Consider the following 27,582-nt stretch of genomic DNA (forward strand, 5'->3'; position numbering starts at 1 on the left):
TCAGCAGTCAGCCAATCATCAGCCGTCGTGTTTTTTCTTCGTGGGCAGAATAGCAGGCGTTTGTTGGACCTCTGCCGCCATCTTGTGTCCGGAAGACATTTAGAAAGGCAACACCATGTAGACTCCTACTGCTTACATGTGTGCAAATGTGTTGCCTGATTGCTGTGAATTATAGTGAATTATTATGTTTAGATGGTATCTTTAGGTAACGCCTTCTCCCTTTCTGTGCCCTACTACATAATAGCTGGATATTCACATACATGAAGTTATTTGTTCACATGTAAACGTAGGCTAAATAGGTGATGATGGATGATAGATGCTTTTATAGGCAAAGTGTAAAAACTACAGTGTATCTACAGCTTAAAGGTTCATCAGGTTAAGTTCATCCAAAAATTCTATCTACTCACCCTCACATTGAACACAAAATTGTAAAGATTCACAACAAAACAGCATTTCTGAAGTAGCTTGGGACGTGTTGTAAAATGTTAAAAAACAAAACAAAAAAAAACCCATGGAGCCATTTACATTTTTTTCAGTTTAATCATATATATATATATATATATATATATATATATATATATATATATATATATATATATATATATATATATATATATATATATATATATATATTAAAACAAGTCTATTTACTTCACTTGTTTCAGAGAAATCTGCAAGGCTGTTTTGCTGTGCAGCTCCAGAAATGTTTTTGTGGGCAACAAAACTTCACATGACTTCCCATCAGCATGGGGATGAGTAAATAATGACTCCATTTTCACTTTTTGGGTGAACTTATCCTTTAAATTTCACAGGACCTCAGAGTGTCCTTTTATTGCCTGTCTGTGATGTGTTTATAAATCACAGCAGTATTCAAAGCTTACAGATGGCTGTAGTTTCTGTATACTGTACTTGTGTCTCTGTACTGCACTGTACTGTGTGTTGTACCTGGTACTGCAGCCTAAACTCTGAATACTACACTTGTACTTCACTGCTAATGCAATGAGGGTGTTCCTGTGCACATCAAGATATAATAGTCAGCATAATTGTACACAAATGTCAGGCTACAATATGTAAGTAAATCTGCAGCCATCTGAGCCATTAGATGTGGTGTAGGAGGTTACTTTGCCCAATCAGAGATGCTGTCGATTGCAGCGTTACTAACAACATTAGCAATGGCAATGTCCTTTATAACTTTCCCACTAACCCATGACAGTGAGCGTGACGGTGAGCCAATACCACGACACTGAAACAAAGCAGCTAAATTAAAATGTATTATTTAATTGACTTTCCAGCCACGGTACAAATCATCATTCGCTTCAGCATTGAACATGTAAAACATATACAGAAGGACAAAGAAAGCGTGTCTTATGTTGCAGAAGTAGCGAGAAGAAATTTCTTGGGGTGTTTTGTTTCCTCTTCCTGACATGCAAGCACTGTTAGAGCCATGTGGAATCACTTCTCACTGTTGTGACCCAAAGCTGAATACAGCCTCCATTATTTGTGAAACTGGAGAGCCAATTTTTAAGTCTACTGGGAGAAGTGTCTCATAATTAAAAGAGATGGATGGAGTAATAACATGAAGAAATAATGCAATAATTAACTTTAACAAGCTGACAGTGGTTGGCTGTTTTATTTGTCATTCACACCATATATTGCAAACACACTGTTTTTATATTGATTCGCTGCTATTGAATAGAAATTTTTCCTTTAATATTTCTGTTATTTGCAGGCATCTGTCACTGTAAGCAGCACCAAAGACTTGTAGAAAGAGAACTGTGTCTAAAGGATCCTGAATAGTTACATTCATTGTAATATGATGCACATTTAATAATATACATGCAATTATTACAAAATAGTTTCAAACATTTCTTTCATACGCAGAGACAAATTGTCTGTGAAGTATCGCCTCCTGCTCTCTCCTGTGACAATGACTAAAATTAGTGAACCGGGAAACTAAGTAGGTCAGAGGGAAAAGACAATCTCTTTAATGACCTGTGATGACATCTCTGATATTTCAGGAGGGGGGGTGTACGTTTCTAATTACTAGAACTTCATCTTAAGTGCTCACATTAAAACTGATGTTCATTTTTGTACAATGTAACCACGCCTATGCTATTTTTTTATGTTTCCAGTAATGTGCATCAGCAGAATTTGTAAGAAATGCATTTTTATATATTTCTCATATAATAGTTTTTGTAACAGAAATAGAAAAAGCTCTAGCCAACAATTTGGGGTTTACGAGAAAAGTGTGCTTTAACAAGTCACCCAAACCACACGGTTGTGTGAAGCCGTCAGTTACTGTCAAGGTGGTGAAAATAATTTCCTTACACTGCAAAGGAAGTGAAACTAGTCAACAGGCTTACTCTGTCTCACTTGATGTGCTGCAGCAGCCTAGTTTCTTCCTTTTTTGTTGTTTTTTTTTTTTAAAGAAAAGCAGCACAGGAAGCTATTATTTGAAAATAGATGCATCGTACAATTATAAAAATATCACAGTAGAAGCCTAATAGTGGGCTAATAGAAGTAAGTGCAGTAATAAGCTATATCACAGGATGTATAAAGAAAAACAAAAACTAAATAAATGCACATTTACTAAGGGCAGGTTTCCTTGCAGTGCTTTTGTTAAGATATTTGGTCATATTTTATGCATTTGTAGAATTTACAGTAACAGCTGATGCAGTGGTTTACATCCAATCAGTGACCCTCTTTAGGTGTGCCTAAATACATCACAAACATTAAATGTGAATAAACTGAGCAAAAGCATACTAACACTATAACATGCTAGTGTGTAAGAATGTGGACACTAAATGCTGTTAATGTGACTTTAGTGCGTAACAACGTTGGCACCCATGATACCAGTTTCGGCCACTAGGGGGCGCCCCGCCATCAAAACTGCTCCGCTGAATAGCTGTACGGACCTGAGCTTTGTCAAGTTAGCAGAGGGAAAGACAAACACCGGAAGTCAAGGCACCAATCCTCCAGAATTAAATACTAAATGGTGTTTTGTACTACCGCTGTGTGTTACATTTCCCTAATGTTAATTCGCTCCATAAGACTAATACAAGAATATATATTCACAGTCTTGAATGATGGGGGTGCAACATGTGTTCTTTATTAGTGGACATATTGCGTGTTGTTATGTGTTTTAGGAATCAAGCAGCAAATGTGTGTGTTTGATTCAGATGAGTCATTCAAACGTTTGTAACTTCAAAAAAACAAAAAACAAAAACAAACCCCAAACAAACAAGTAGGTGATGCTTTTATTTTTGAGAGTCGCACCGGAAACGCGGCAGCACCCGGGTCAGCCTGACGGTATTTCGTGTCGTGCCTGAGAGGACTGTGAAGTCTTGCAGCGGTTCGGACTTGGAGAGTGACAACTTACGATGGCGAGTGCTCTTCGTGTGTTTGCCCGTCGCTCCTCGCGGTTCTCCGGACGGAGGCGACTCTGAGCCCGCAGCCTTTTGGGTTCTTCCTCGCCAGGGACGAGCCTCACCGCCGTCCCCCTGCCAGGTTAGCTCGGATATTCAAGGACATTTTAACTCTGCCGCAGCTACTTTGGCCTTTCCTGTCGGCTGAGGAAATCCAGCGTGCGTTTCTCCGTGCTCAGTGATGTGGCCAGATTTTGTAAACACGGGCAGAAACGGCGGCTGATGATACCCCCCCCACACCACCACCACCCCCGACTGATGATGTTTCTCTCCGCGTCATCCTTGCATGTCGTACCCGCGCCCCTTCCTCCGCCGAAGGGCCAAACAAACGGCGACGTGAAGGAAATCAGTTGCTGACTCGTCGATGCGTTCATCGTCTCAATTATGGCATCGTTTCCCGACCTCGTCGAGTCGGCGGCTGCTTCCTGCTGAAAGACGACCGCGTTGCTGCTGGTGAAAGTGGTGACCCCCCCCCCTCCTCCTCAAAACCCCAAAAAAAAACAAAAACGCGGAGAAAGACCGATGAACTTTGATTTCTGCTGTGCTGAAGCCGGAGAGGTGCATCAGTGGCGTGCATCGGGTCCAGGTATGTGATGAGCATCGCGAGCCATCAATTTGTCATTACCGTGCTGCTGCTGCCATGTTGCTAGGTAACTAACTGACGGTGGGTTTACTCCAGTTCAAATTTGATGCAACGTCACGTTTAGTAAATCTTATTTTCAAGGTTTTTTTTTTTTTAAACAAGCATGTGCTGTCCATAACTCCCCGTTAAATGTGTTTAGACCGACTTCGTCTTCCTCCTTTGGGCTGAAGAAGTGCAGCGTGTGTTTTTTGGCCCTGCTGCTGTCACACGGGCATGCTTGTTAAAGCTGGTGAAATGCTCCTCTATTTATCCCCACTGTAAGCTGTCATATTAATGTTGAGGTTACTGGAGTCATTGATGCTTCACTTCTTCATGTTCTTACTCTTTTTGGTGCACTTTGCAGTGATGCACCAGGTGTGTGAATTTATTTAAGACCCTGCTGCAAATTACAGCATGTTTGACTAACCATGGTTTTCACTTGAAAATGAAGGGGCTCTTATTTCACTTGTTTTTGACTTAAACTGAAACCTGCAGCACGCAAGCTTGTTTTTGATCCCCAAGGCTCATTACTATCTCAGTATGACTTTATAAGTTTCAGCAACAAGAGTCACCCGGTTTGACTCAGCAGGCCCTGGGTGAGTCACTGAGGCAGTGCTGACTCGGAGGCTGTGGCGTCTGTTGTCCAGATGATGGGCCCCCTGCTATGAGGGCAGGGGTTCCTGCACAAGCCCTCCACTGTGAGCCTCTTCTCCCACATCGCAGTGTCTTTGTATCAGGATTGCACTCTGAGACTAGTTATGATATATCTGTGCTCCCGCTCAGAGCCTCACCATATAAGAACAAGATCTAGCCTGCATGTGGAGGATGTTGACAGAGGAAGAAATATAGGAGGAACATACCAAGATGGGTTATTGTGTTGTTTTTGTTGGCCTGAAGAGTTTTGTACTACTATGCACGCAGGGTGTAATCTGTTTTTGACATGTTGAAGCTTGCGTCCTGTCTTCTTGAAGACTCAACGGTTGTGAGGATTGTGTAACGCACTCGGCATCAGCTGCTCTGTGATCGTATGGATTTCCTCGGCTGTGCCATTTTTGAAGTAACATCAAACCAGGACTTACGGTGGTGAAGTTCACTGCAAGTGCAGTTTGCAAGAAATACAATTAATGCATTCCTTCCTGAGCTCAATTATTGGCGAGCTGTGCCTTTTTTTTTTTTGGCATAGATTCTGTTCTTCTGAGTCACTTTTAATTTTGACTTGTAGAGAGACTCATTACTTATGTTCCTCATTTTTGATCTGAAACACATACTGCCACTTTTGTTGCCGATTGTAACGAGTACCACATAAAACGAGTCGGTGACGAGCAAGATATTTTCTCACGCCGTTCATTTTTGTCACGAGGAACTCAAGCTCAAATACACTGCTGATGTTGCCGCCTGTTCTTCAGTCACTGAAGTGCTGCTCTGATGGTTAAGAGCAAACTGCTTGAAGTCTGAATGGGGCTAGTCTGACTACCCAGAATTCGAATCTTCATCACGTGACTGTGCAGCGCCTTCTTTACCAGTCATACCTGTTATGACCTTCAGTCAAGTGGAGGTATCACTGACAGGCAGCTCCTCTAGATATTTGCCTAACCAGTTTTCTAATGGGGGACTTTCTTCCCTCCCCCGAACAGACACACTCACACAATGCACATATGCGGTACATGGGCAGGGCTGTGTCTGCAATGCAAATAAAAAAAAAAAAAGACATGCATATCTCCTGTGTGCTTGAAACGTTTGAGTGCACAATGCTAGAAGGACTCAAAATGTGGAAGGTGACAGTATTTCTGAAATGCAGATTTTTAAAAACGATTTCCCCTTTTCAACGTTCTTCTTGCCACCAGGATTGCAGACATGCAAGAAAGTGCATATAGAGCATTATTGATTTCACATTAGTCCTAACTATCGTAGATAAATATACATTGTGAGTTAATTTGCGAGTGTAGACGTCACGAGTGGGCCATGCTGTTGGATAGTTTTAACTCTGAAGCATCTCTTATCACTCTAAACGTAATGGCAGTAACAGATTATTTTGACTCTCGGCCTTTATGTTTAAGTGAACTAGCTTCATTTTCATGTGATTGTTAACTTAAACTGTTTGAAACAAACAAGGTTGATGTTGATTATAATTAGATGTTGTCGTCTTGTCACGTCCTTGATGCTGCTATTTTGACCCCGTCTTGGCTCGGTCTCACTTGTAAAAGAGATTTTAATCTCAATGTGACTTTCTAGTTAAATGAAGGTTATATATCGGTGATACCCCTCCCTCAGAAAATCTCTCAATAGAATCTCCACTAAGACTTTTTTTTAGTAACAAAGTCAATTTAACAGATTTCAAACATTTATTCGGTATAAATATTGAATGAGTTGTTTCCTGGAAAATTAGAACTGTCGCTTCAGGGCTGCAAATTTATTTGTAGCTCTGTTTGTGTTAAAGTTGGTCACAGTCAACATCGAAGTGGCCTCGGTTAGTTTTGTGTTGTTTTTCTAGGATAACTGTACATGGGCTTTTACATGTTTGTCTGGTTTTAATCAGTAATTTTAATTCTGCCGCAGAGCATTTCTTAACTGAGGAGACATAAAACATGTGACATCTATTTTTATAAATGTTTTAATGCATCTGCATTAAGCAAAGGAATCTTCCAGGAAGACAGTAGTCAAGAGGCTGCAACCTGATAGCTCTGCCACTCTCAGGTGTCTCTCTTGAATCTACCACACCAGACTAACACGCCGTCACAGAAGGTGAGACAGAGGAGGTGATTATGAATCAATCTATTGTCTGTACAGTTGTGGTTTTTAAATGTGTCTGGTAAAGGTTTTTTGATGCATGTTCAGTTGTATTTGTTGGGTTAAAGCAGCTCTTGATGCTCTCGTTGAGCCAACGCAAAAAGCAAAGTGGAGACACTGCAGTGACCCTTTTTGATAAATGAGGATAATAACTTCTAACTGCATTCAGATACATGCTAATGTTGGCTCATTTGTGTCAAACAGCTCTCTTTCCCTAAGACTAAAATTTCCCACCACTCCACTAATGTTATACAGTCGCAGCAGTGCCTGACAACCTCCTGACCGTCAAATCTTATTGAGAATATGTAAATATATGCTGTATGTCTGACTGACTGTGGAGTGGAAAATTCCTGACAGAGGAGCCTGTAGCTTGTGTGTTTTTTATGTCCCAGCCTTGTTTGAGTATTCATAGCACTGCGTGGAATCTTTGTGAGGGAGTGTTTTATTTTATTCTCACATGTGACAGGTCTTCTGTTCTCCTACTACAACCCCTCAGTTTGCTTATGGTTGTCTTACAGCATTAGTCAACGATCCCGTGCGGCTATTAAAAATACAAATGACAAACGAATGCACACGGGCCATTGAGCAACAATGTTTTCGTCGAGGAAACAAGACTCACTTCCTGTCAGTTAAAGTTTGAGTGACGTATGCCGCTGCTCACCACATCTTTTGGTTCAATGTCTATACTATTTGAGCTGCTTATCAGATGAGATTGCTGGTACAGGAAGAGCAGAGAAACATCAGGTACAAACACTGTAAAGTGAGCTACGTGAGGCTTCTTGACTGCTGTAACATACACGTGCACATACTGCACTGTAAGATGTAATCATAAATTCAGTTGTTTGTTTGTGTGGTAATTTGGCATTTTCTAAAAACCTGTTGAACTGTTGTGCAGTATTGGTGTTGCCACATGTAATGTCTCCACAACATTTAATACAATTTGGTTATTTAAGCAGAGGAAATGTATAATCTTGGTTCTTTACTTAGACCAGAGTGTGGACTACTTTGGGAAAACTATAGCATGCTGATCTTCTGTGTCTTATATCCCAGCCTCCATACACACAGTATCACTGTTACTCCCACCCAAGATAAAGGTGCAGTATGATTGTAAAGGCTAGCTGATAAGATGCAGCGGATATTGACAGAGACAGCTGTTAAACAATGAAAAACGTATTTACTTTTGTATGATAGATTGCTTACTTGTTTTATTCTATTCTATCTATAAAATAAACAGGGTTTAACCCCATAATCTCTCTGGGTCTCATTTGTCACAGTTAGCGAATTGTTCATAGGGTTGATTTAGCTGATTCCCTTGCTGGGATATTAGAAAAGTCAATTTATACCACAGCTTGGCGTGTAATGTGGGAATTCAGTTCGCTACATGAGCTTGCAGAAAGATACTGAACATATTAAACTTGATTAACAGCAAGCCCTTTAGGTTACCTTGGACTCTATATAGCCAGAGTTTTTTTTCCCCACAGCTGATAACTCCCGGGTACAAAGACTTGTGTCATGCTGACGTCATTTCTTTGACAGATACTGATTTTTATGGGCACTGACAACACCAGAGGGGATTTTAACAAGTTTGAGTGTATTTTCTGTTATGGACTGGTGTTTAATCATCAACAAAGCTGCTTTATAAAAATATCCTTTGGTTTTTTTTCATTGTCTGTCAGGACAATGAAAGGACATGACTGTTGGGTGGTAGGTGAGTAGTGCCAGAGAAGAAAGTGGCTTTAGGTAAACGTGCAGCTGGTTGTCCAAGGTTTGTTTTTCAGTTGTGTGGAATACTCTTAACTGTTAACATAATATGACGTGGTTATAAGGATAAGCCTGTCCGGAAATGCGTTAGATTTGAACCTTCGGGAAGACTAGTGACGTATGTGACTGTTTTTAGGCTATAATTTCCATACAAATAAACCGTGTGGGTTTCCCAGTACTCAGCTGACACATCGTCATGGTCAGCCTGTTGTCTGCTTTGGAATTGGATAATGATGATGGATAGATGAGGAACATGAATTCCTGTTTTATTCACTGTACTGCATACACACACGCACGGCTTATACAACACAACACCAGGCTGTAGGTCTTTTTGAAAACAGCATAATTTGATATAACTTTTCTTTCACCTGCATTTTATTAGTGGCTACATTAAACATGATTTGCATAAGAAGTTTAAACTAATGGGGCATTAGATTTTAGTAGTTTGGGAAACTATTCTGTATTTGAAAGCGTCACCGTATGAATTGTTACCTACCATTTCATATTAATGAAATAATTGGATTATCTGTATAATGTTAAGGATTTTTTTGGTCTTCCAGTATCCTGTTGATATCTTATTGATATTGACTTATAGTGCTATTTAAATAAGGTTAGCATGACTTGATCAGACTGAATGATCGCATAGTGACCGTTCAGTCCGTGAAATGTTGTGCATCATCAGTTTTCCCTCACTAATCTTTAGAAATGAATAGTATTACTTTCTATTGACCAACTTTGAAGGCAAGCAGGTTGATTCATGCATCCCTACTTAAAGTGATGCTAAATATGTCTCAGAGCTCACTAAAGGGAGTTGAAACAATTTCCCTACTCGGTAACATATTTGTGGAAACCAAAGATTAGTATGGATGCCTTTTTCAATCGTTCAGGCAGAGAGACTCGGTAGAGAGATTTGAAGAACAATAACTTACAATTTATGGTGCTCTCTTAGGGGAGTATAGGGATGCATTGCCAGCTGGTTGTTATATCTGAGGGTCTAATTTTTCTTTTGATTCATCTACAGCGGACAATCGGGCATCATGACAGTATTTCATATGAGCCTCCATCATGCACCTGGGTGCCAGCCAAGCACTGAATGGAACATTGTGTTTTCTCTGCACCTCGAGCTCCACAGTCTCTGTCCTTCTTCCCCAACACGCCTCCCACCTCAGCTCCCTTGAACAAAGCAGGTGATGCTAATGTTGGTGCTGAGCTGTTGACAAGGACAACAGGGGTACAACCTGTCCCCACCCATCCCTGATGAGCCAGCGGATGAATGGCACAACGCTGCTAATGCTCCTTCAGTTGTGTTGTCTGGGAAATGAGACAAAGACGAAACAGTTTGTGCTGGCTGTGTCATGTTCGCGTCCCTTTGGACACCAGTTTTTCTAGCAATGTGAGTCGATTCCAAAGAAGAGCTGAGGTCTTTTTATAGCAGTCGACCACCTTCCTGTGTCCTTACTTGAGTTTCATTTTATGGAAGAGGAATGAAGTCCGTTATGTGTTTCCTGTCAGGAAAGGGGATGTTGTTTTGAGGTGATACTAAGCAAGAGGTGAAGTAGAGGCACTCTGACACACACTCTCTCTATCAGGTACAGGGCAGCAACAAAAAAAAACTTCTTGGCTCTTAAGCAGAGTGATGCAACGTCAAAGTCCTGAATCCCAGTAGATGTATTACCTGGCAGACCAAAATCTCATATCCTGATATAGATCATTTCATATCCAAATAATTATACATATTGCAATAAATGACCACATGTAAAGCATAAACATAAAGGCTTATTTCTTTCCACATTTTAAAAGCATGATTTTCAGGTCTGTGTTGGACTTTTCAACCAGCTCTCTATTAGGTACAAGCTCCTCGTTTTGTCTTGGCTGGTCCTTCTCCTGTTTGTAATTGCCACGTTCTGCGTCATGTTCACTCTCCTCCATGTTTGTTTGTGCTGCTTTCATGCAAATGTCCTTTCTGCATCTGTGCCCTGTGTCCAAATGATGAAAACATTGCTGTAAACAGTGTGATTCGCAACACAACAAAATAAACGCTTGAGCATAATATGAATTGATAGACTTTTTTTCTATCATCATACAGTATATATATCGTCTTATCTCACAGCCCTAATTGGAGCTATTTTGCTATTCGCCCCTATAGTTTTTACACTGCATGCCGTACATCTTGTGTTTCATGCCAGTATGGACCATATATGCCATTTCATATTTATTTATGTTTTGTTTTACCCCACCCCCAACCCTTGCAGCGCCCTCTGACTCACACAGATCATGTAAAATGAAAGCGACAGCGCTGCTTCATGTCACTATACCCACGCTCCCCTTTCTTTTCCATTGGCCGCAGACACCTGATTTTTCTGAGGCTAAAAATAGACTCCTTCAGACCCTAACTCCCCCTCCTCACTTCCCCCTCAACCCTCTCCCTTTTTTTTGCTCCCGGTGTACAGGCTTTCAATGGGAAGTCTCTCTGTGTTATGCCCATTCTTTGCTTCGATGTGCCAGACAAAGCCCCGCGTCTACATTCACAGTTGTGTCTCTCTGTGGGAGAGAGACGTCAGAATCCTTTATGTTATAAGACTGATAGAAAGTGTCTGGTTTTTATAGGCTCTGATAAGAAAATCCCAGAGTGATAAAGCCTGGGTCCACAGAGCTGTAAACCTGACCTCGGCACCCATCGAAATGTTAGCCAAAGTCACAGGACCGTGAGCATCTTTGAAAATGGCCTTTTATGGTCAGCTTGAGAGACAGCTTCTGTCTTTGGTCACTGGGTAGAACACTTTTGGGAAGCCTGCATTATTCATGCCGCACAAGAGGGTTTGAGGTATTTTACCAAAGGGCAGCGGACGGCCTCAGCTTTTTATGAGCAGCTTTCTTATCTCTGACAGTTAATTTGCCTTGATGCGTGGTGTTCTCTAAATGCACAGAGGCCATCTCATTGAACTGATGACTCTGTGATACTGTGATTCGAATTTCTTTTAAATCAGAAACGTAACACTAATGGAAGAACACAGAATAAAAGCAACAGCTGAAATGTATGGAGATTGTTGTTATGAGATGAGAGTTGTTTTCACATTGGTCTGCCATTTATCCATCCAGATTTTTTTGTTGTGAGTTGCCAAATTTTGGAGATATCAGCCGTAGAGATGTCTGCCTCCTCTAATATATGATGGAACTGGATTGTACTCAGCTTGTGGCGTCCAAAAAATACATCTGAAAAGCTCAGCAGCAGTATCTCTTTCCAGAAATCGTGACCTGGTTACTCAAGATAATCCACCAACCTTGTTTTGAGCAGTTTCATGTTAGAACTATTTTATTTCTGACGTACGACTCCTGTTAATCTTATCATCACACAAAAGGAAGCATGCATGTATTCATGGACCAGTAGCTAGCTAACTAAGCTTATTTAACTAGCTAACCAACTCTGTCACGAGCATCAGCCTTACATGCTTGGTCCAATGATACAGTTGGAGGGTGTCGTTCAGGTGGGAAGAAATAGTTCCTACGTCAGACTGCTCACAACAAGGTCTGTGGGTTATCCTGAAGAGAGACTGGTTAAATAGCATTAAAAGGAAAAATGTGTTTTTTGGGGTCAACTGTCCCTTTTTTAAACATTAGGTTAGGTTAATATTGCTCTGACGTGGGAACTGAAATCCTTCTGGATGCAAGCTGAGTTATTCTGTCAAATAAAAACAAAAAGTAAACACGATTTGTTTCTCACTCTTCCTCTGATGTACTTTTGGTCTGACGCTTGCATATTTTTCTGTTCCTCTGTCCCCATTTCACTTCGGTTTTCAGATCCATTTTCCCCTCAGCTACTAGAGCACGAGAAATTGGGGCACCAGGACCCGTTTCTTCCCAAGGATTCAATAAAGTGAATATTGGTATTCTACTGTGTTTCTGCACATTATTCTGACTCACTGCTAGATCATTACAAAGGGAGCTATTATTGGTCTACTAGGTTAATTTTAAACTAATATGAAGAGAACTTGCAACATAATTGTATGGGGCATAGGGTATTTTTAACCCTCCACGTGATGCAGGTAGTAGCAGGCATGTCTTGACATAATTTTTTGACCAAAGTTCAGCATGAGCAGTGAACATAAAGTACTTTTAAATCTGCGTGTTTGTCCTGTGAAGCCCACATGGTGCCCTGTGTAGTTCGGCCTGTGCCTGTGTGTCACACCCACCACAGTTTTTCTTTTTCTTTTGTTTAATCCTATTTTCTGTTTTGTAGTGAATTGTAACCCCTTTATCACCATAGCATATATTAAGGCTGACAGTATATTAGAATCAGTCGGTGTAGCAGGTTGTTACTGTATCCAAAAAAACAAAAAAAAACAGACTACAGGTGAAACAAGCCTCAGTGGGGACGAACAGAGACCGACAAAAGTGAAAGTGGAGACAGAAGAAACAGGAGAAAGAAGTATCAGCCCCGGCAGCATCTGGTCTCTACTTTCCTCGTCACTCTGACTTCATCTTGTCAGCCAATAAGGAAAGGGCCCTCTGTGTCTCCATGGTAACCCCCGTTCATGCAATGATGGAGAGAATAAAGGGGCAGGAAAAGGAATACGTTTTTGCCTCAGGCTAAACATTTTTCTTCACAAGTTTTGTAGAGTATAATCCATTTCATTTCTCTTATTTGACATTCAAAACGTTGCACTACCAGTTATTGGAGTCCTAATTAAGTTTTTTTTTTTCCTTCTTAATGTGGGAAGCTAAAAATAGAGTTGGTAGACAGGGCAGTATGGTTTCTGTTTACATTCACATGCTCTGAAATACAGACATTTGACACTTCAGAAGTTTATCTCTCTATTCGAGTAAGACTTTTTGCTGTCAAAGCTTATAAATTTGTACTCCAGATGTAAAACCTATTATGCTTAATTTTTTTTGTGAAGCAGATTTGTGTGAAGTACTTGGAATGATTTGAGGTGGATTACGTACAGTCGATGTCGGTCAGCACCTTCCCAGTTTGAAGAAGCAGGCAAAGGTATCAGAGTTGCTGGTCTTCAGCTGCCTTGATTGGCAAGTAGGTTTATGTTATTGTGTGACTTTGATCTGCTAACGCATAAATAATCCTTTATTTAACCCCTTTTTTAAAACTTTTAATCACAAATATCTACTCTTAACTCCTTTCCCTGTTGATCGTTAGTCAGATAATTTGAATATCTGATACACGTGAACCTGCCAAAGACTGATAACGTAGGTGTCATCTCACTGAGATAACAAGTCTCAGCCGCATCACAGTTGTATTTAATACAGTCAAAGCCACTTTGGACTGTTATGGGAGATTTCTAGTAGCAATGATACTGGAAATCCATTAGTTGTTATTCCTTAAAGCCTTTGTGCCAAGCTTTTGTGCTGGCAAGCTCTCCGCAATAGGCTCCACATTAGCAAGAAGGCCTTGATTTGAGTCAACATCTTGTTGCGACCAGACACTCACGGACGGGCTGATGGAGATGTTTGAGAGAGATTGTCTAAATCTACAAAAGCATTTCCTGCCCGAGGGTCTGTAGGCTACATGAATTAGCTAATGGGATGGATGAAAAATGCTAGGGTAGGGATGCTTTCCTTTTCTGTATCTCTCTGAGTTACATAAGACTGCTCTGTGCGCAGTTAATTCAGGCTGTCTAAGCGTTCGACGAGAATGACAGCGATGGGAGATCCTCATTTAACCTTGGCACGTAACTGATTAATCCAAGTGTAATTTGCATATAAGGTCATCTAATTTTGGATTTCAGAGTGAAGCGTGGCGTTGATAAGAGATAGGGTCGGTATGTAACACGCCCGTTTTGGAAAACGGTGGGCTGATGAGCACCACTGAGGCATAAGAAAACAATGGCTCCACTTATTAAAGCAGCTTAAAGTTCTCAGCAGTCACTGGGCCCCAGATTTATTTATGTAGAGTTTTAATTACATGCTGTCGGGGTATCTAATCAAAACTTTACATATTTTCCACTGGTCCAAAGCTTCTGATGTAGTGAGGTTCACTAATCTGCCATGAGATTTTATGCAGCCATTTTCATGAAACTCAGATCTAACCATGTATTTGAGGTTAGTTAGAAGGGGCAAAAATAGCTGATAATTACAACAGCAGTGTTTTAGGTGAATCATTTATTGCTCTATGTGACATTTTCAAGCAGTAAATGATTAGCTGTGACATGCTTTAGAGTCATCATTTGCTGTAAACTTAAAGAAAGGCTTGCCTAATCCGCATGCTGACTAAAACTCACAGTTAGTGGATGATTAACAATTTGTTTGGCTGGATTTTCTATCTCTTGCTGTGCAGTAATCTTCTTTGCAAAGTTCTGCTTTCCTCATGACACCATACTCTCTGCTGCGGCGGTGCTCGTCGGTGGTTCGTGTTCGCTCTCTCTCTCTCTCTCTGTGTAAACGAGGATCGTTTTTAGAAGCAGTGCTACTGTAGGAGGAAGAGGACGAGGAGAAGGAGGAGGAACACAATGGAGGAGATGCTCACAGGGTGTCGAGTATTTTTAGCTTTTCCTTTGCACTGCGATGATGAGTAAAGAACAAGGGCAGGTTGTGTATCCCGCCGACTTAGCCTGTTGAGGGGCATGGGCCTCTGGGACAGGAGCAGTGACGGCCTGTTTTAAGGTGCATCATGGGAGGTTAATGTACGTACAATACGTGGCACAAGATGATGCATCACTATTTATTGTGATTTTCTTTTATCCCCTGCATTTTACATTAGATCATGGCATTACTCATGGAACTGGTTACTCATGTTGATGCTTTTTTATGGTGCCCTTGTCTCTGATCAGATCTTCGGCGATCACATTATGTTGCATCTCTACATTTGTTTGTTTTGTTGGCTCAGTCTCAGTTCAAAGGGAGCCTGTCGTGCAGAATAAATGATGGATCCCTTCAGAATGTTTTCCCAGCTTTTGCTCTTCACTTCTGAGTTGTTCATTGTGTGGTACAGTATGCAAACCACCCTGCCCACTTTTTGAATTGGAGACGAGATAAATGTTTGCTCTCCCCTTCTGTGCTTTATTGAAGTCAAACAAAGCAAAACGTGGTGTTTGTCCAGTAGCCTCCACCCAAACTGCACCTGTATACTGTAAATAAATACTCTAGTTGATGTCCTGTTCGGTGTGCTAAAAGGGTTAGAGATGGAAATATCTTGTATCAAGGGTAAAAAGTTTAATACCCTTCATAATCACAAATGTGGTATAGATAAAGATTGAAGCTCCCCAAGTTACCATCTAACACCTTAATAAAGATAGATTTATAGATGAGGATAAAAGAAGTCTGTCCGGAGGAAAGAATGCATTTCCCATTCTTCATTTATCCCCAAAAGTGGGCAGGTTTTGTAGGGTGTAAATCTATTTTGTAGTCAGTAATCTGTGCCACATAGTTTATATTTATCTCAGTTATACCCTTGGATTAATGATGCTTCATCTTTTGTCCTTAATAGATACTTCATGGGATAGAATCCTTGTACAGTGTGCTTAACTGAAATATGCCTCATGGCCTCTTGAGGCATTGCAGATGGATGGTAAACTCCCTCGCTGTGGCCACGGAGCGCACACACCCCGGCACAAACTGCATTGTCTTAAGCCTTTTGACATTTTAACTGGATTGGTAGATAAGCCCATCAACTCAATCAAGGGTTCTTGTCACAGACTGTGTTTGCAGCCGTTGTCATAGCCAAAGTTGCCTCTGCAATGTCAAGGCAACACTGTGTGAAACTGATCTATGGTATTTTAGGCGGTCCAGGGGCTAACATTTTCCACTTCCATTTTAAAGGGGTCTTGCCGCGGGTAGTCATGAGGGAACCCCTGCCCCCCGCTCCTCCTCCAGCTCCGCCGGGATTCACCACCTCTTCTGTTGCTCCGCTCTAAAGTGGTGCTCTATAAAACAGGGCTAAATTTAAAGGAGCACCACCATTGCGGAAAAAGCCTCCTGTGAGTCAACACCTCCCTCCCAGTTTTCTGCTTTGTGTCAACAGCATGGCCCAGCTGTTACTCTCAGTCCTGTGATCAACCTGTCTGCTGTACTCATAGCTTCCAGTCCTAAGCTATAAGTTGCACCTTCAACATGGTTAGTAATGCAACTTTCCATTGATGTGGTTTAGGACAGCCAGTGGTGGCAAGAAAGTGGATCTCAGAGTGAAAGGTAGATTTAATGATCAGGCGTAAGCGAGTGTGGGAGAAAAATATTTCTCCCACAGCGAGAGCCTCTGGTCTGTGAGGGATAATCCAGTCTTTGCTTTGTGTAGTAAAGCAGGTTTCATCTGTTTAGTTCAGACACTTCAAGCTGTTAAGAGGTTAACAGATGTGCACATCTATGAGCACTTGTTGGTTTATTCTGGCTCCAGGAGTCACAGATGTAGCTGTGTTTACAGGCCTTATGGTTCTCGTGGTATTAAGTATAATGTTAACTGAAAATTTCCACTAGATTGACTCTGATGACAGGTTGTCTGAAACTTTTAGCTGCTGTTTAGTAGGGTTGAAGGGGAAAAAAAAAATCTTAGATGCATAATGAGTCTCTCTTAAAGATTATGTCTCGATGCAGAAAAGTCAATAACTGGAAATTCGAAACCTAATTCCTGACGTTATGATCTTTTGGAACAATCATGTAATTTTATGTTATTTTAATCAATCATACTGGATACCTGATTGTTTAGTACCCCTGTTGGTTTATCACACCTTCGGAGAGGGTCACAGATGAGGTACTTGCAGCATTATACACCTCAGGGTGCATGGTCTTGCCACAGCTGGCCACATGTTTTAACGGGTTAAGAAACCAGTGGTTGTGCGAGAGGAACAAACAGAAAACAGTCCTACCCAAAGTAGCTATCAGTGGCTTCAGTTTTGTCGATAGAGGAGCAGGAACACTGGAGGCTGCTTTGTGATGAGCGCTGTGCAGCGGCGTGTGCTGCTATTGCGTCACTGCCTAGAGGGGGTAGAGACTGTATTTTTAGAAGGGAATGAGCATATTCTCTGAACAGACAACGTCAAGCACTTTGCTTGCGTATGCTAGGATTATTGTGACCAGGCTATTTTTAAGCTGCGTGTGTGAGAGTGCTTTTTTCTGGGTCAAGCATGGTGCCAGTACTCTCTCGAGGCTGCTGGTGGATCATGCTTTACAGGTCCGATGCTGTGCACAGCATCTGCATCAGTCACAAAAGGAAGAGTCAGACAGACACTGGTTTTAACCATGAGGGACTTGACAGCATTTTCAGGAAAGGTCCGCGCCTGCAATCCTGCTGTAAATGAGACATATCGATTATATTTGTGGAGCCATCAGATCAATTCAGAAGGCTTCATTAATCTTTTAGTGTAATCATTAAAGGAGAGGATATTGCATACTGAATCTAAGCCAGAGCCACAGTACAAAAATATGTGTGTTGCAATTTATCATTAAATATTAAGTATCCACATCCCAAACTGACGCTACTAATAAACACAGACAAAATATGTGACAAACACATTTTTGTGGGAGACAGTTGGGGTGTGTCCATCTTTGGCTGTTGCTCCCATCTGCCACAAAAGGAGAGAAAGATACTGTATCTGTATCTCTGTGTGTGTGTGTGTGTGTGTGTGTGTCAAATGTAAGAATTTGCTGCTTGTCCTGATTTATATGATTGATGTTTTGAAATAGTTCAAGCATCAAGACACTCAATTTGCAGTTTGTGATTTGGGAAAATGCAATTGGCCTTTTTCTTTCATTCATTTATTCATTTTTTTTATCCAAACACATTGAGGGAGAACCTGCGTTTACAATGATGCTGAGGTACAGACGTATAATAAATCAAGTACAGTTAAAATCAAAGGAAGAATACATTTTAAAAAAAAAAACAGGATAAAATTAACAATGTTTAACAGTAAAAATTCAGATGTTGGCAATGAGACGTAAAACCATAAGAACACTCATTTCACATATCACAGATTAATCAAAACACACATCAACTGATTAATTCATAAAAAAAAAAATTGCAGCTCTATCAAATAGTAAAACTGTCATAATCTTGCTTTGCACATGAGTTACATGCAGCAACATCACTGAAAATCCCTGAACCGCATCATCACCTCAGGCTCCTCGTGGTGACATATGGTAGCTGGACACGCTACAACTGTTCGGAGTCCCTCTGTCATGCTGCCTGTTGCGTTTCCTGTATCTCTCACGCTCTCTCTATCATCCTCCCTGTCTTTACATACCTGGTGTCCCTTTTTTGTTTGTGGGTTGCCTGTTGCTGGCAGCTGGCTGGACTTGGATTCACACAATAGTCACTCTCTGGCAGATAATCCAACAGTAAGAGAGTCTGTCTTATCATGTCACACTGAATGACTTCCAAATCGGTCCAGCTGTCACAACAAGAATGGCTTTGAGGGAATTCTCAGAAACACAGGTTGATGCAACCCGCATTCAAACTGCGGCCACGTTGTTGAACTATGCTTCAAGTGGATTGTGAAGCTGTTTATCATCAACAACGTCAGCCAAAGATGAGCACTGTGACCTTCACCTCTAAAGCCTGGCACTAACCAAAGAGGTCTCTGGCTCTTGAGCCGCAGGCTTTTCTCTGGGCCTCTCTGGGTTAGCCTAGTTTTATCCCAGCATTTCTCAAGAGTGCAGTTATTTTCAGCAATACATGACGTTCTGCTCTGATTTTGTCAATGCATTGTTCTTCTGTGTAGAGCATAGTTATTATATGAAAAATGTATAGAAGACATTGTTGCCCTGTTTTAACCAGAACGCCTCCCGGGCTGTTAGTAAGCACCTGCTTCAGGTTGAGAAGTGAGACACACTGCATCCTTTGTCCTGGCAGTGCTTCAGAGAGCTGAATAGGTGAATGTGTTTTCAGTGGAGAGTTACAAAGTTCTTTAAGTTCTTTATAAACACAACAATAAAATACACAGTAATGTATGAATAAACGGGCAGACATAAGGAATAAAAGAAAGACAAAACTAACAATGGATGGTTAAAACCATAAAAACTCAAAGCAGTGCGAGACTTAAGTGCAACGTCCAGAGTAAAGTACAGTTTTAAATAGGTCTTCCAGACAAAGTAAGTCTTCAAGTGCTTAATAGGTGGAGGACCAGAGCCCTTGTGACCTCACCAAAGCTGGCCTTTGTTCACTGGGTAAGTGACGCAGTGGGAATATTAGTGTGATTACACAGAATGGGCGGGTGCCAGACTGCTGAGGTCCAGTTGCTGCCACAGGTCAGGAAAGAGTGAATGTTTGGGTTATGCAATGATGTGTAGTCACATTTCGACGGCCGAATGCAGGCAGTGCCAGGACGGTGTTGTTGTCTTGTCGGTGCATTGTGCTTCCACCAGCCACATCTCAATACAGAACTACCCCCCTTTTTAATGTAATACAGAAATTTTTAACTGGTTATGAAACCGTCTCAATTAATACTGATGCTTCTATATGACATACAAAAGCAAACATATTTTCTATATAGTAGTTATAGTGATTCTTAAAGGGTAACTAGTATAAAGCCTTTTGTGGCTCCAGAGGAAGCAGCAGGCAAACTGATAAATCTTCTCCAGTGATGGCACCAACACTGATGGACTCATTATGGACTAAAACAAATAATCAAAATCGGTACAGCAGGACCAGAGATATTGCCTTTTTTATTCAATCTTTTCAAAACCTGACACCCCATTACCCACAATGCAACATAGCTATTGAGTGACATCACTGGAGGCAGTTTTTTTTTTTAGATAATATGCAGCTTCCTCTGGAGCCACAAAAGGCTTTATACTGTTGTTTTTCACATATGCAGTTGTACTCCCCAAGACCTCTATACACACTTTAATGTGTAAAATTGGTGGAGTTACCCTTTAATGCCTGCTGTGAGGGTTGGAGTCCAACTTCCCCAGCTCAGATAAGTCAAAAAGAGAAAAAATACTTCTCATGACAGATTGCTGAGAAAGAATTGAGCGGCCTCACAGCCTGAGGAAAGACGCTGCTCTGTATTCTGGTGGTACGTCACTGAAACAAAGTTCACTTTGTTTCACCATCGTCATATTACAGTTATTGATTTTACATAGCCACAAATAGAAGAATTAGAAAAACATTACCACGTCATTATGCGTCCTGCAAACAGCAGTGTTTAAAAAGAAAAATGGTATTGTGTCTTTTCTTTTCAAAGCTTTCAAAACAAGAGCGAGCCAGATCAGGGTCCTAAACTTTGACATTTGTTGTTGAATTTATGAGGACTTTTTCTCCCAAAATGCTACAAATCCACTTTGAAACTATAAAAATATAGACGAGTTGTTTTCTGCTCCAAGGACTGAAGTCACTCGTGTATTTTTTCAATTATTCAGTAGCGTGCCTCTTTTGATAGAAATGTTCTGTCAGCCAATATATATCTCCCTTTCCTTATCCTCGTCAGTTAATGTGTCACCTCAGCTTATAGTCCGTACAGTCATGATCTTGTTTTGTACTTTCTTGGCTTTGGAGAGCTGTTCTTTTTCCCTGAGCGGTCAAAAGCAGACTTCTGCAACTCACGCCACCCACACGTTGGTTATGTATAGTCCACACCTACCCCTATCTGCCCAGTGGTTTGAAAACAACGCTTTGTGCAAATCTAGGGCTGCTATTTGTGAAACCTCGATCATGCACAGGGGGGCTCTTACAATGTTATGTAATGCTCCCCACTCAACCATAATCCCTCTTATGCTGAGTGAGCCCCCCATGTGACGGCGCTGAAGGGTTGGTTGAGACTGGGTGGCTGTTGGGACCGTCGGCAAGGCACGGGTGCTCTCTGTAGACTTCGGCCGACCGCCTAACACACACACACACACACGCATGCACACTGAGCTGTGGCTTGAGTATAAGAAGAGAAGTTTATCCTGGTAAGTGCCTTACTTGGATCCTAGACACTGGATGGAGACACGGTGCTGATGCTCCAAGGCTTGGACCAGGCATACAGTAACTACACTGAGCATCTGTGTCCTGAATGACTCCGGCTTTCCTCTCTCTTCTTCATCTTCATCTACTTGTGAGCCACGAGAATGAGCCTTTCTCCTTGGATATGTGTAGAGGAATCTTGGACCGTCTGAAATTAGTATGCTTGCTGTTGTTTTTTTGTTTTCCTTTGGTGAATGTTTTTTTGTTGCTGGTTGAAGTTTGTTTCTGCTTTTGAGAAATGGATGTTGATGAAGACTTTTGGAAGAACCATTAAGTGTTTTTGGAGGCCACCGTCAGGGTTACCATCATGTTTTGACTATAACAAACACTACTGGTTGGATGCTTTCTAGTATTTATTTTCAAATATATTCACAGCTTACATGCTTTTATTTTCTTCTTCCCCCACAGGAACCATCAATGTGGACTTCAGCTGGTGATTTGACAAGTCACATATAGGAGCCCCCCCGAGTCTCTCCTGTCCCCTTTCCCCCTCCCTTCCCTCTGTCCCTCCCTCCCCCCTTCCCTTGTCATTCTTTTCCCCAATCCCCCCTTTACCTCACCTCATTTTCACCATGCTTATCAAGGAGTACCGCATCCCCATGCCCATGAGTGTGGAGGAGTACCGCATTGCCCAGCTCTATATGATCCAGGTGAGGTCACAGCACCATTTTACCAAAGTCTCACCCACACACACCTGGCTGAAAAAAAACGGGACAAAAGTAAGCAGTCAGAGAGGAGATACATTAACACAGAGGGTATTTCGCGATTGCGATCGCGGTGCGCGCAATTATGAAATGATTGGTCACACGGCGTGTGACGCTGGTGGAATAGCGGAACAAAGAGAGCTTGTGTGCTGATAGATTATCCAATTTAAACTCTTTGAAGGTGGCTGTTTCCACCAGTTCGTAGGCTGCATGTTTTTACTCAGGAGAGGGGTGGGGGCACCCTGCAATCACCGCAAACTGGGTGCACACACACACACACACACACACACAACCGTATTGGAGATGGACACACTGCTTTGTCTGTGTCAGACAGTTTCATTTGTCTGACCAGGTCCATAGCTGGAAACTGAGGGTCTGTGTCGGAGCTTTAGGGTTTTCAGTTCAGTCCAAGCAGGAAAGGCTGGTTTACCGACTTTAGTGATCCTGTGAAGCAACATACTTTCCGTGTACATGAAGGAGGATTTATTTAATCCAGTGGTACTGCCAGGTGCACTGTGAGCAGCCGTACACAGAAGGGGTATAGAGAGCGATCGCAGTGACTCACACTGTGGAAAATAACCACTAAAAAAATCTGCATTAATGACTTACTATTGTTTAGACATGTTGTACGCATTAGGCATTTAGGTGCGATTTCCTGTTTGAATGTTTGTATGGTTTGAGGCACATGCTGACTAAACATTCAGCAGTTGTGTTGGGTTTTGAGCTGCATGGTTATGTAATGAGAGTCACAAGTGGTTTTACATTTGTTGAAGAGCAGGTTGGAGTTTCAGGCCTGTTTGATCAGGTTGAGGCACTTTGCAAGGTCAGTTAATATTGTTGTGATGCTTGACAAGTGTCAAGTGTTTCTTAGGTGTGCTGTCCAGTTAAATAGGCAGATAAATATGTTAAATGTATTAACTTCCCTTTACAGCGAACACAACGCAAAGATATGGACCCTGAGGTATATATTTACTTGCAGAAGTAGTTTACCTATCTCATACTCACACTTACTTGAGTTAAGTTATCATACATAACAGCATAACACTGTTGTACTGGAGCCTTGTGTAAATAAACCCTAGCATGCCTTCAAGCTGTTGGTCTTTCCATCGAGAGGCGTCTCCTACAACTCTTAATCTTACACTAAAATGAATGTGTTAATGTTGACAAAATTATCTCAAATTAATGTCCACCTACTGGTACAATCCTCCATCACAAGCTACCGGTTTGTTCACACCTGTGGTGCCCCGGAGGGCCTCTCTTACTATTTACTATGAAAACAGGTTGTCTGAAAGTGTTATGTCTGAATCAGAACTTGAATGATTAGTTAGCAATGAGTAGTAATATTGCATAATTGTAAAGGCATTTTTTTGTCCCGTCTGCACAAATGGAAAAATATTTGATGATTACATCAAAACTTTTCAGTTGACAACCTTGTTTTTTGTTCTATTGTTTCTCTTCATCTCCTCCCTGTGGTGCACCAAACAGGCAGGTAATCGAGTCAATGGCGGGAACATGACTCATCAGACATGCCCCAAAGCAAGCAGGCATGTCAAGACTGCAAAAACTAGTAACTGCCCCACACCAATGTTATTATAGTTAACTAAAAATAAGTGTGAAAAACATTTTAATTAGCTATTCTCTGACAAATACTCCGCATATTATTAGTTAAAAACAAAAATCAACTGAAATACTGAACATTTAAAACAATAAAAACTAGCAAGCAAACCAACTCTGGAAAATAAGAGAATGCAATACTAATAACTCTGCAACACACTTCTATTCACTTGATAACTTTTTTGGCACCTTTGCCATGCATCGCGGAGAGCTGTACGACATAGATCCTCTGCATGCCCAGTGTCAGGTTTTGTTAGACAGGACATCGTGCAGAGACATTACACGTGCACAAGCAGATTTACGCAAAGTCTGGTGCAGTTCAGATGTGCATTCTCAAGCATGTGAGCAAATCAAGAAGAAGATGAAATCTTACAATAGTGACCCATAGTTACCTTTCCCCCTGACCTCACCCTCTATTGCACAGCCTCCTGCTGTGAGGCTTCTGTCACTATGGCAACCGTGACATAAGCAGCGAGCTGGTGGTCAGGTTTTGTTCGAGAGAGGGAGTGAATGAAAAGAGGAAATGGAGGATAAAAAGAGAGGCTGCGAAGGAGGGAGGGGAAGAAATGAGAGAGGGGGTGGAAGGAAAAGAGAGAGATTTTGCTGGCGTCTGTGGATACCCTCGCTTCATCGCTGTATGTTACCAGGGCAACTGCAGCATGTAGGCCTGCCTGCGATCCATCCCTTGTGTAAGCCTCAGAGATGAAGTCAGGGCCTTTGGACAGCCTGGCGGTATCTGCACCTCAGCAGCCAGTGCCCCACCCCTAATCACCCTTACAGCGCCGCCTTCTTTTTTGGTAGCTAATTGTAAATCCATCACCACCGCACAGGGATTTGCCGTAATGTACAAAGCGAACGTGCAGTGTGTGAGAAATTAAATATGAGAGGATCTCACTGTGTCTCATTCATTTGCACGCGTCCGTCACGTTCTGACTAAGCAACTGTATCTGTGGAGTGAAGTGAAAAGCGGCATCTCAAACAGGAAACACGCCTTACTAACTTGACGGCAGGAGGAAAAAAATCAGGATGTGACTCCCATCCTGTCAGAGCAGTCGGATCTAAACATGTACCGTAGACTCTGATGGTGTCAGCTTTGTATTTTGGGTTTGATGCATGTTAAAAAAACATGGGCAGGATACATGCATGACACATTAGGGCAGGACCTGAGCTCACAACACAACAACGAAAAAGGATTTTACAGTAGAACGGTGTTGATGACAGCTTTCAGGGCTCTTCAAAATCATTTCTTCCTTTCTGTCCCTGGTACAACATTGTACACAAATGAACAAAGCACACTGTTGCTTTCATTAAGAATCTAACATTTCATTCAGTGTTAACTTTAAGCATGTTATCTACTCCCTCACTTCCCTTTTTCCCCCTCTGGGAACGGCTGAGCCCTGGCCAGCGTTATTGTAATCTTTTTCCAGGTGAACTGGAAAGACTCATCCGTTGCTCTGGGCTGCTGTCACCTGTCAGCAGCCTAATTAAAGGCCCAGTCCAGCAATTTATCTTTCCAAATATAATCCTAACAGTACTCACAATAAAACACTGGCCCTTTTTTTCTGACCAATCTAATTAAAAAGCCAACTGATAATGGAAATATACAGTATGCTTTATTGTGTTGTCAGGTGATTTTAATTATTGTTTACATGTGTGTATTTTTACAACTGCATACATTTTTATAGTGTTTGTATGCTTGTAAATTTGACATTTACACCTACTGTCTTGTGTACTGGCTGCATGTACGGCCAGTTTGACGGTGCTGTGGCGTCTGGGCTGTGTCTTTGGAGCTCTGTCCGGGCTGTTGAGAGCAGAGCGGTTGGCTAATGAATGACCTGTCAGAGGTAATGAGGTCCGGAGCAATGGACGCCTCATGGCTTCCTCCTCCCGACTCCACTGATTCACTGCCTTGCCTGAATCGTCTCTCTCCACCGGACTGACTGGAGAAATCTGTCTCTCCATTATCCAGGCGCTGCGCTAAATACTGCGTTTAACATGCTTTGTGCTGCACGTGAAAAGACTGGACTAAGGCAGATAAGGGAAACAGAAAAGATGATGCATCAGTAATCTGTGACATTTATGACGCTTGCTCTTTGCTCCACGTGTTTAAGATATCATCAGCAGCACTTGGACTATGCTCTGCTGTTTAGGTTTCCCTTTTTACTGATTTTTTTTTTTTTTTTTTACTGATAACAATGACAGATCTTCCTCTTGCCATGCCGCACATTCCTAGCTTTGAAGCTTTGGGTTCACCTAGCTGTAAGTCTACTCAACTGCAACTGCAGGCTCCACCCAGCCTGTCTTCCTCTGTGCACCTGGAATGTAAATATGGGAAAGGTGTGGCTCCGTTGGGTTTCCTGATTTGCAATTTAGAGCTGACAAAGCCGCCAGGAAGCTATTCATTTTGGCACCTGTGTTGTCTTGTGTTTCACTCTACTGAATGTACAACTCCGATGCCAAAAAAGTGTGTTGTAATGTGACTGTGTCGAAAGCTTCTTATTTTGTACGCAAAAGACACTATGTCCAATCATTTGTTTTAATTCCTTTATAAACATCTGTTTTAGATTGAGGGTAATTTGTATTCCTGTTCTTCAATGTAACACTGCACTACTTATATGCAAACATGACCACGTTCAACTTCATGTGATTATTCATCCTCCAGAAAAAGAGCCGAGAAGAGAGCTGTGGTGAAGGCAGCGGGGTTGAGATTCTAGAAAATAAACCCTACACAGATGGACCGGGTGGGATTGGCCAGTACACCCACAAGGTCTACCATATTGGCATGCACATTCCCAGCTGGTTCCGCTCCATCTTGCCCAAAGCAGCACTGAGGGTTGAAGAGGAGTCCTGGAACGCCTACCCTTACACCCGCACCAGGTGAGGTTCGCTGCTGCAGGAAGGCCTCCTCCACACCCCTTCAGAGCAGAAGCGAGAGTACATTAAACTCTGCCAAAGCTGTGCAAAACTATGAATTTTTTATTTTGATGATAGAAATACTTTGTGTATTGGGTGCCTGTTTGGTGAACACACATTCAAAGACAAAGCTTAAACCCCCACCTGTTCAGAGGATATATGGTAATTCAAATCCTACTTGTATTCAGTGTAATATAAATGTGATTATGTCCAGTCTGAAGTCCGGCTCTAGCTGTCCTAGCCAAGAGAAAAAATAGACCTCGGAGCAAGTTGTCAGAATATTACAGAGCAGACCATCAGATCGGCGTGCGGCCAGCAGCGCTCCCAGGCTGTTAGATGTTGATGGCCCCTCATTCTCAGGGTGTCAGTGTGTTTGTCTGCGTGGTGCCTGACAAACACAGAGACGTGGAGGTGCTGAAAAGAGATGTGCCCTTGACTATACCGTCAGGATATTGATAGACTGCAAGTGCCTGTTGACACATCTATTCAACCAGCGACAGCTTTACTTCAGACGCCTCAGATGCAACAGATGGGCACGACTCACACGTCTTCTATCTTCGGCAGTGAGAGGGTGCTGTCATTCTTAATATAATAGTTCTGATCCTGAGCCATTCAGTTGACAAATATGTCGCTTAATGAAGGCAGATGTCAACTCATAATGCACTCTCGCTCTGTCGGGACAGTTGTTCTGTTCTTTTTTACTTCACCTTGTTGCCTCTCGTCCTTCAGATACACCTGTCCCTTTGTTGAGAAGTTCTCTATTGACATTGAGACCTACTACAAACCAGACACAGGCGACCAGGCAGATGTCTTCAACTTGTCTGCAGCAGAGAAGAGGCAGAGGACTATTGGTGAGAAAGTTTGGTATTA

The 27,582-nt window shown here is 41.8% G+C and overlaps 1 protein-coding gene across 2 annotated transcripts in view; it reads left to right on the top strand.

Moving 5' to 3' along the window:
* Window positions 1-3,313: 3,313 nt before the first annotated feature.
* LOC140995794 (membrane-associated phosphatidylinositol transfer protein 2-like) overlaps window positions 3,314-27,582 on the top strand; it is a 44,407-nt gene continuing 20,138 nt past the window's right edge. For both annotated transcript variants that reach the window (XM_073465884.1, XM_073465885.1), the window contains exons 1-4: window positions 3,314-4,011; window positions 21,890-22,131; window positions 26,462-26,676; window positions 27,442-27,563. In XM_073465884.1, the coding sequence (XP_073321985.1) occupies window positions 22,054-22,131; window positions 26,462-26,676; window positions 27,442-27,563 (415 nt within the window). In that variant the 5' untranslated portion in view covers window positions 3,314-4,011; window positions 21,890-22,053. The remainder of the gene's footprint in view (window positions 4,012-21,889; window positions 22,132-26,461; window positions 26,677-27,441; window positions 27,564-27,582) is intronic.

This window comes from Pagrus major, chromosome 5, assembly GCF_040436345.1.
Source record: "Pagrus major chromosome 5, Pma_NU_1.0".
Lineage (NCBI taxonomy): Eukaryota > Metazoa > Chordata > Actinopteri > Spariformes > Sparidae > Pagrus > Pagrus major.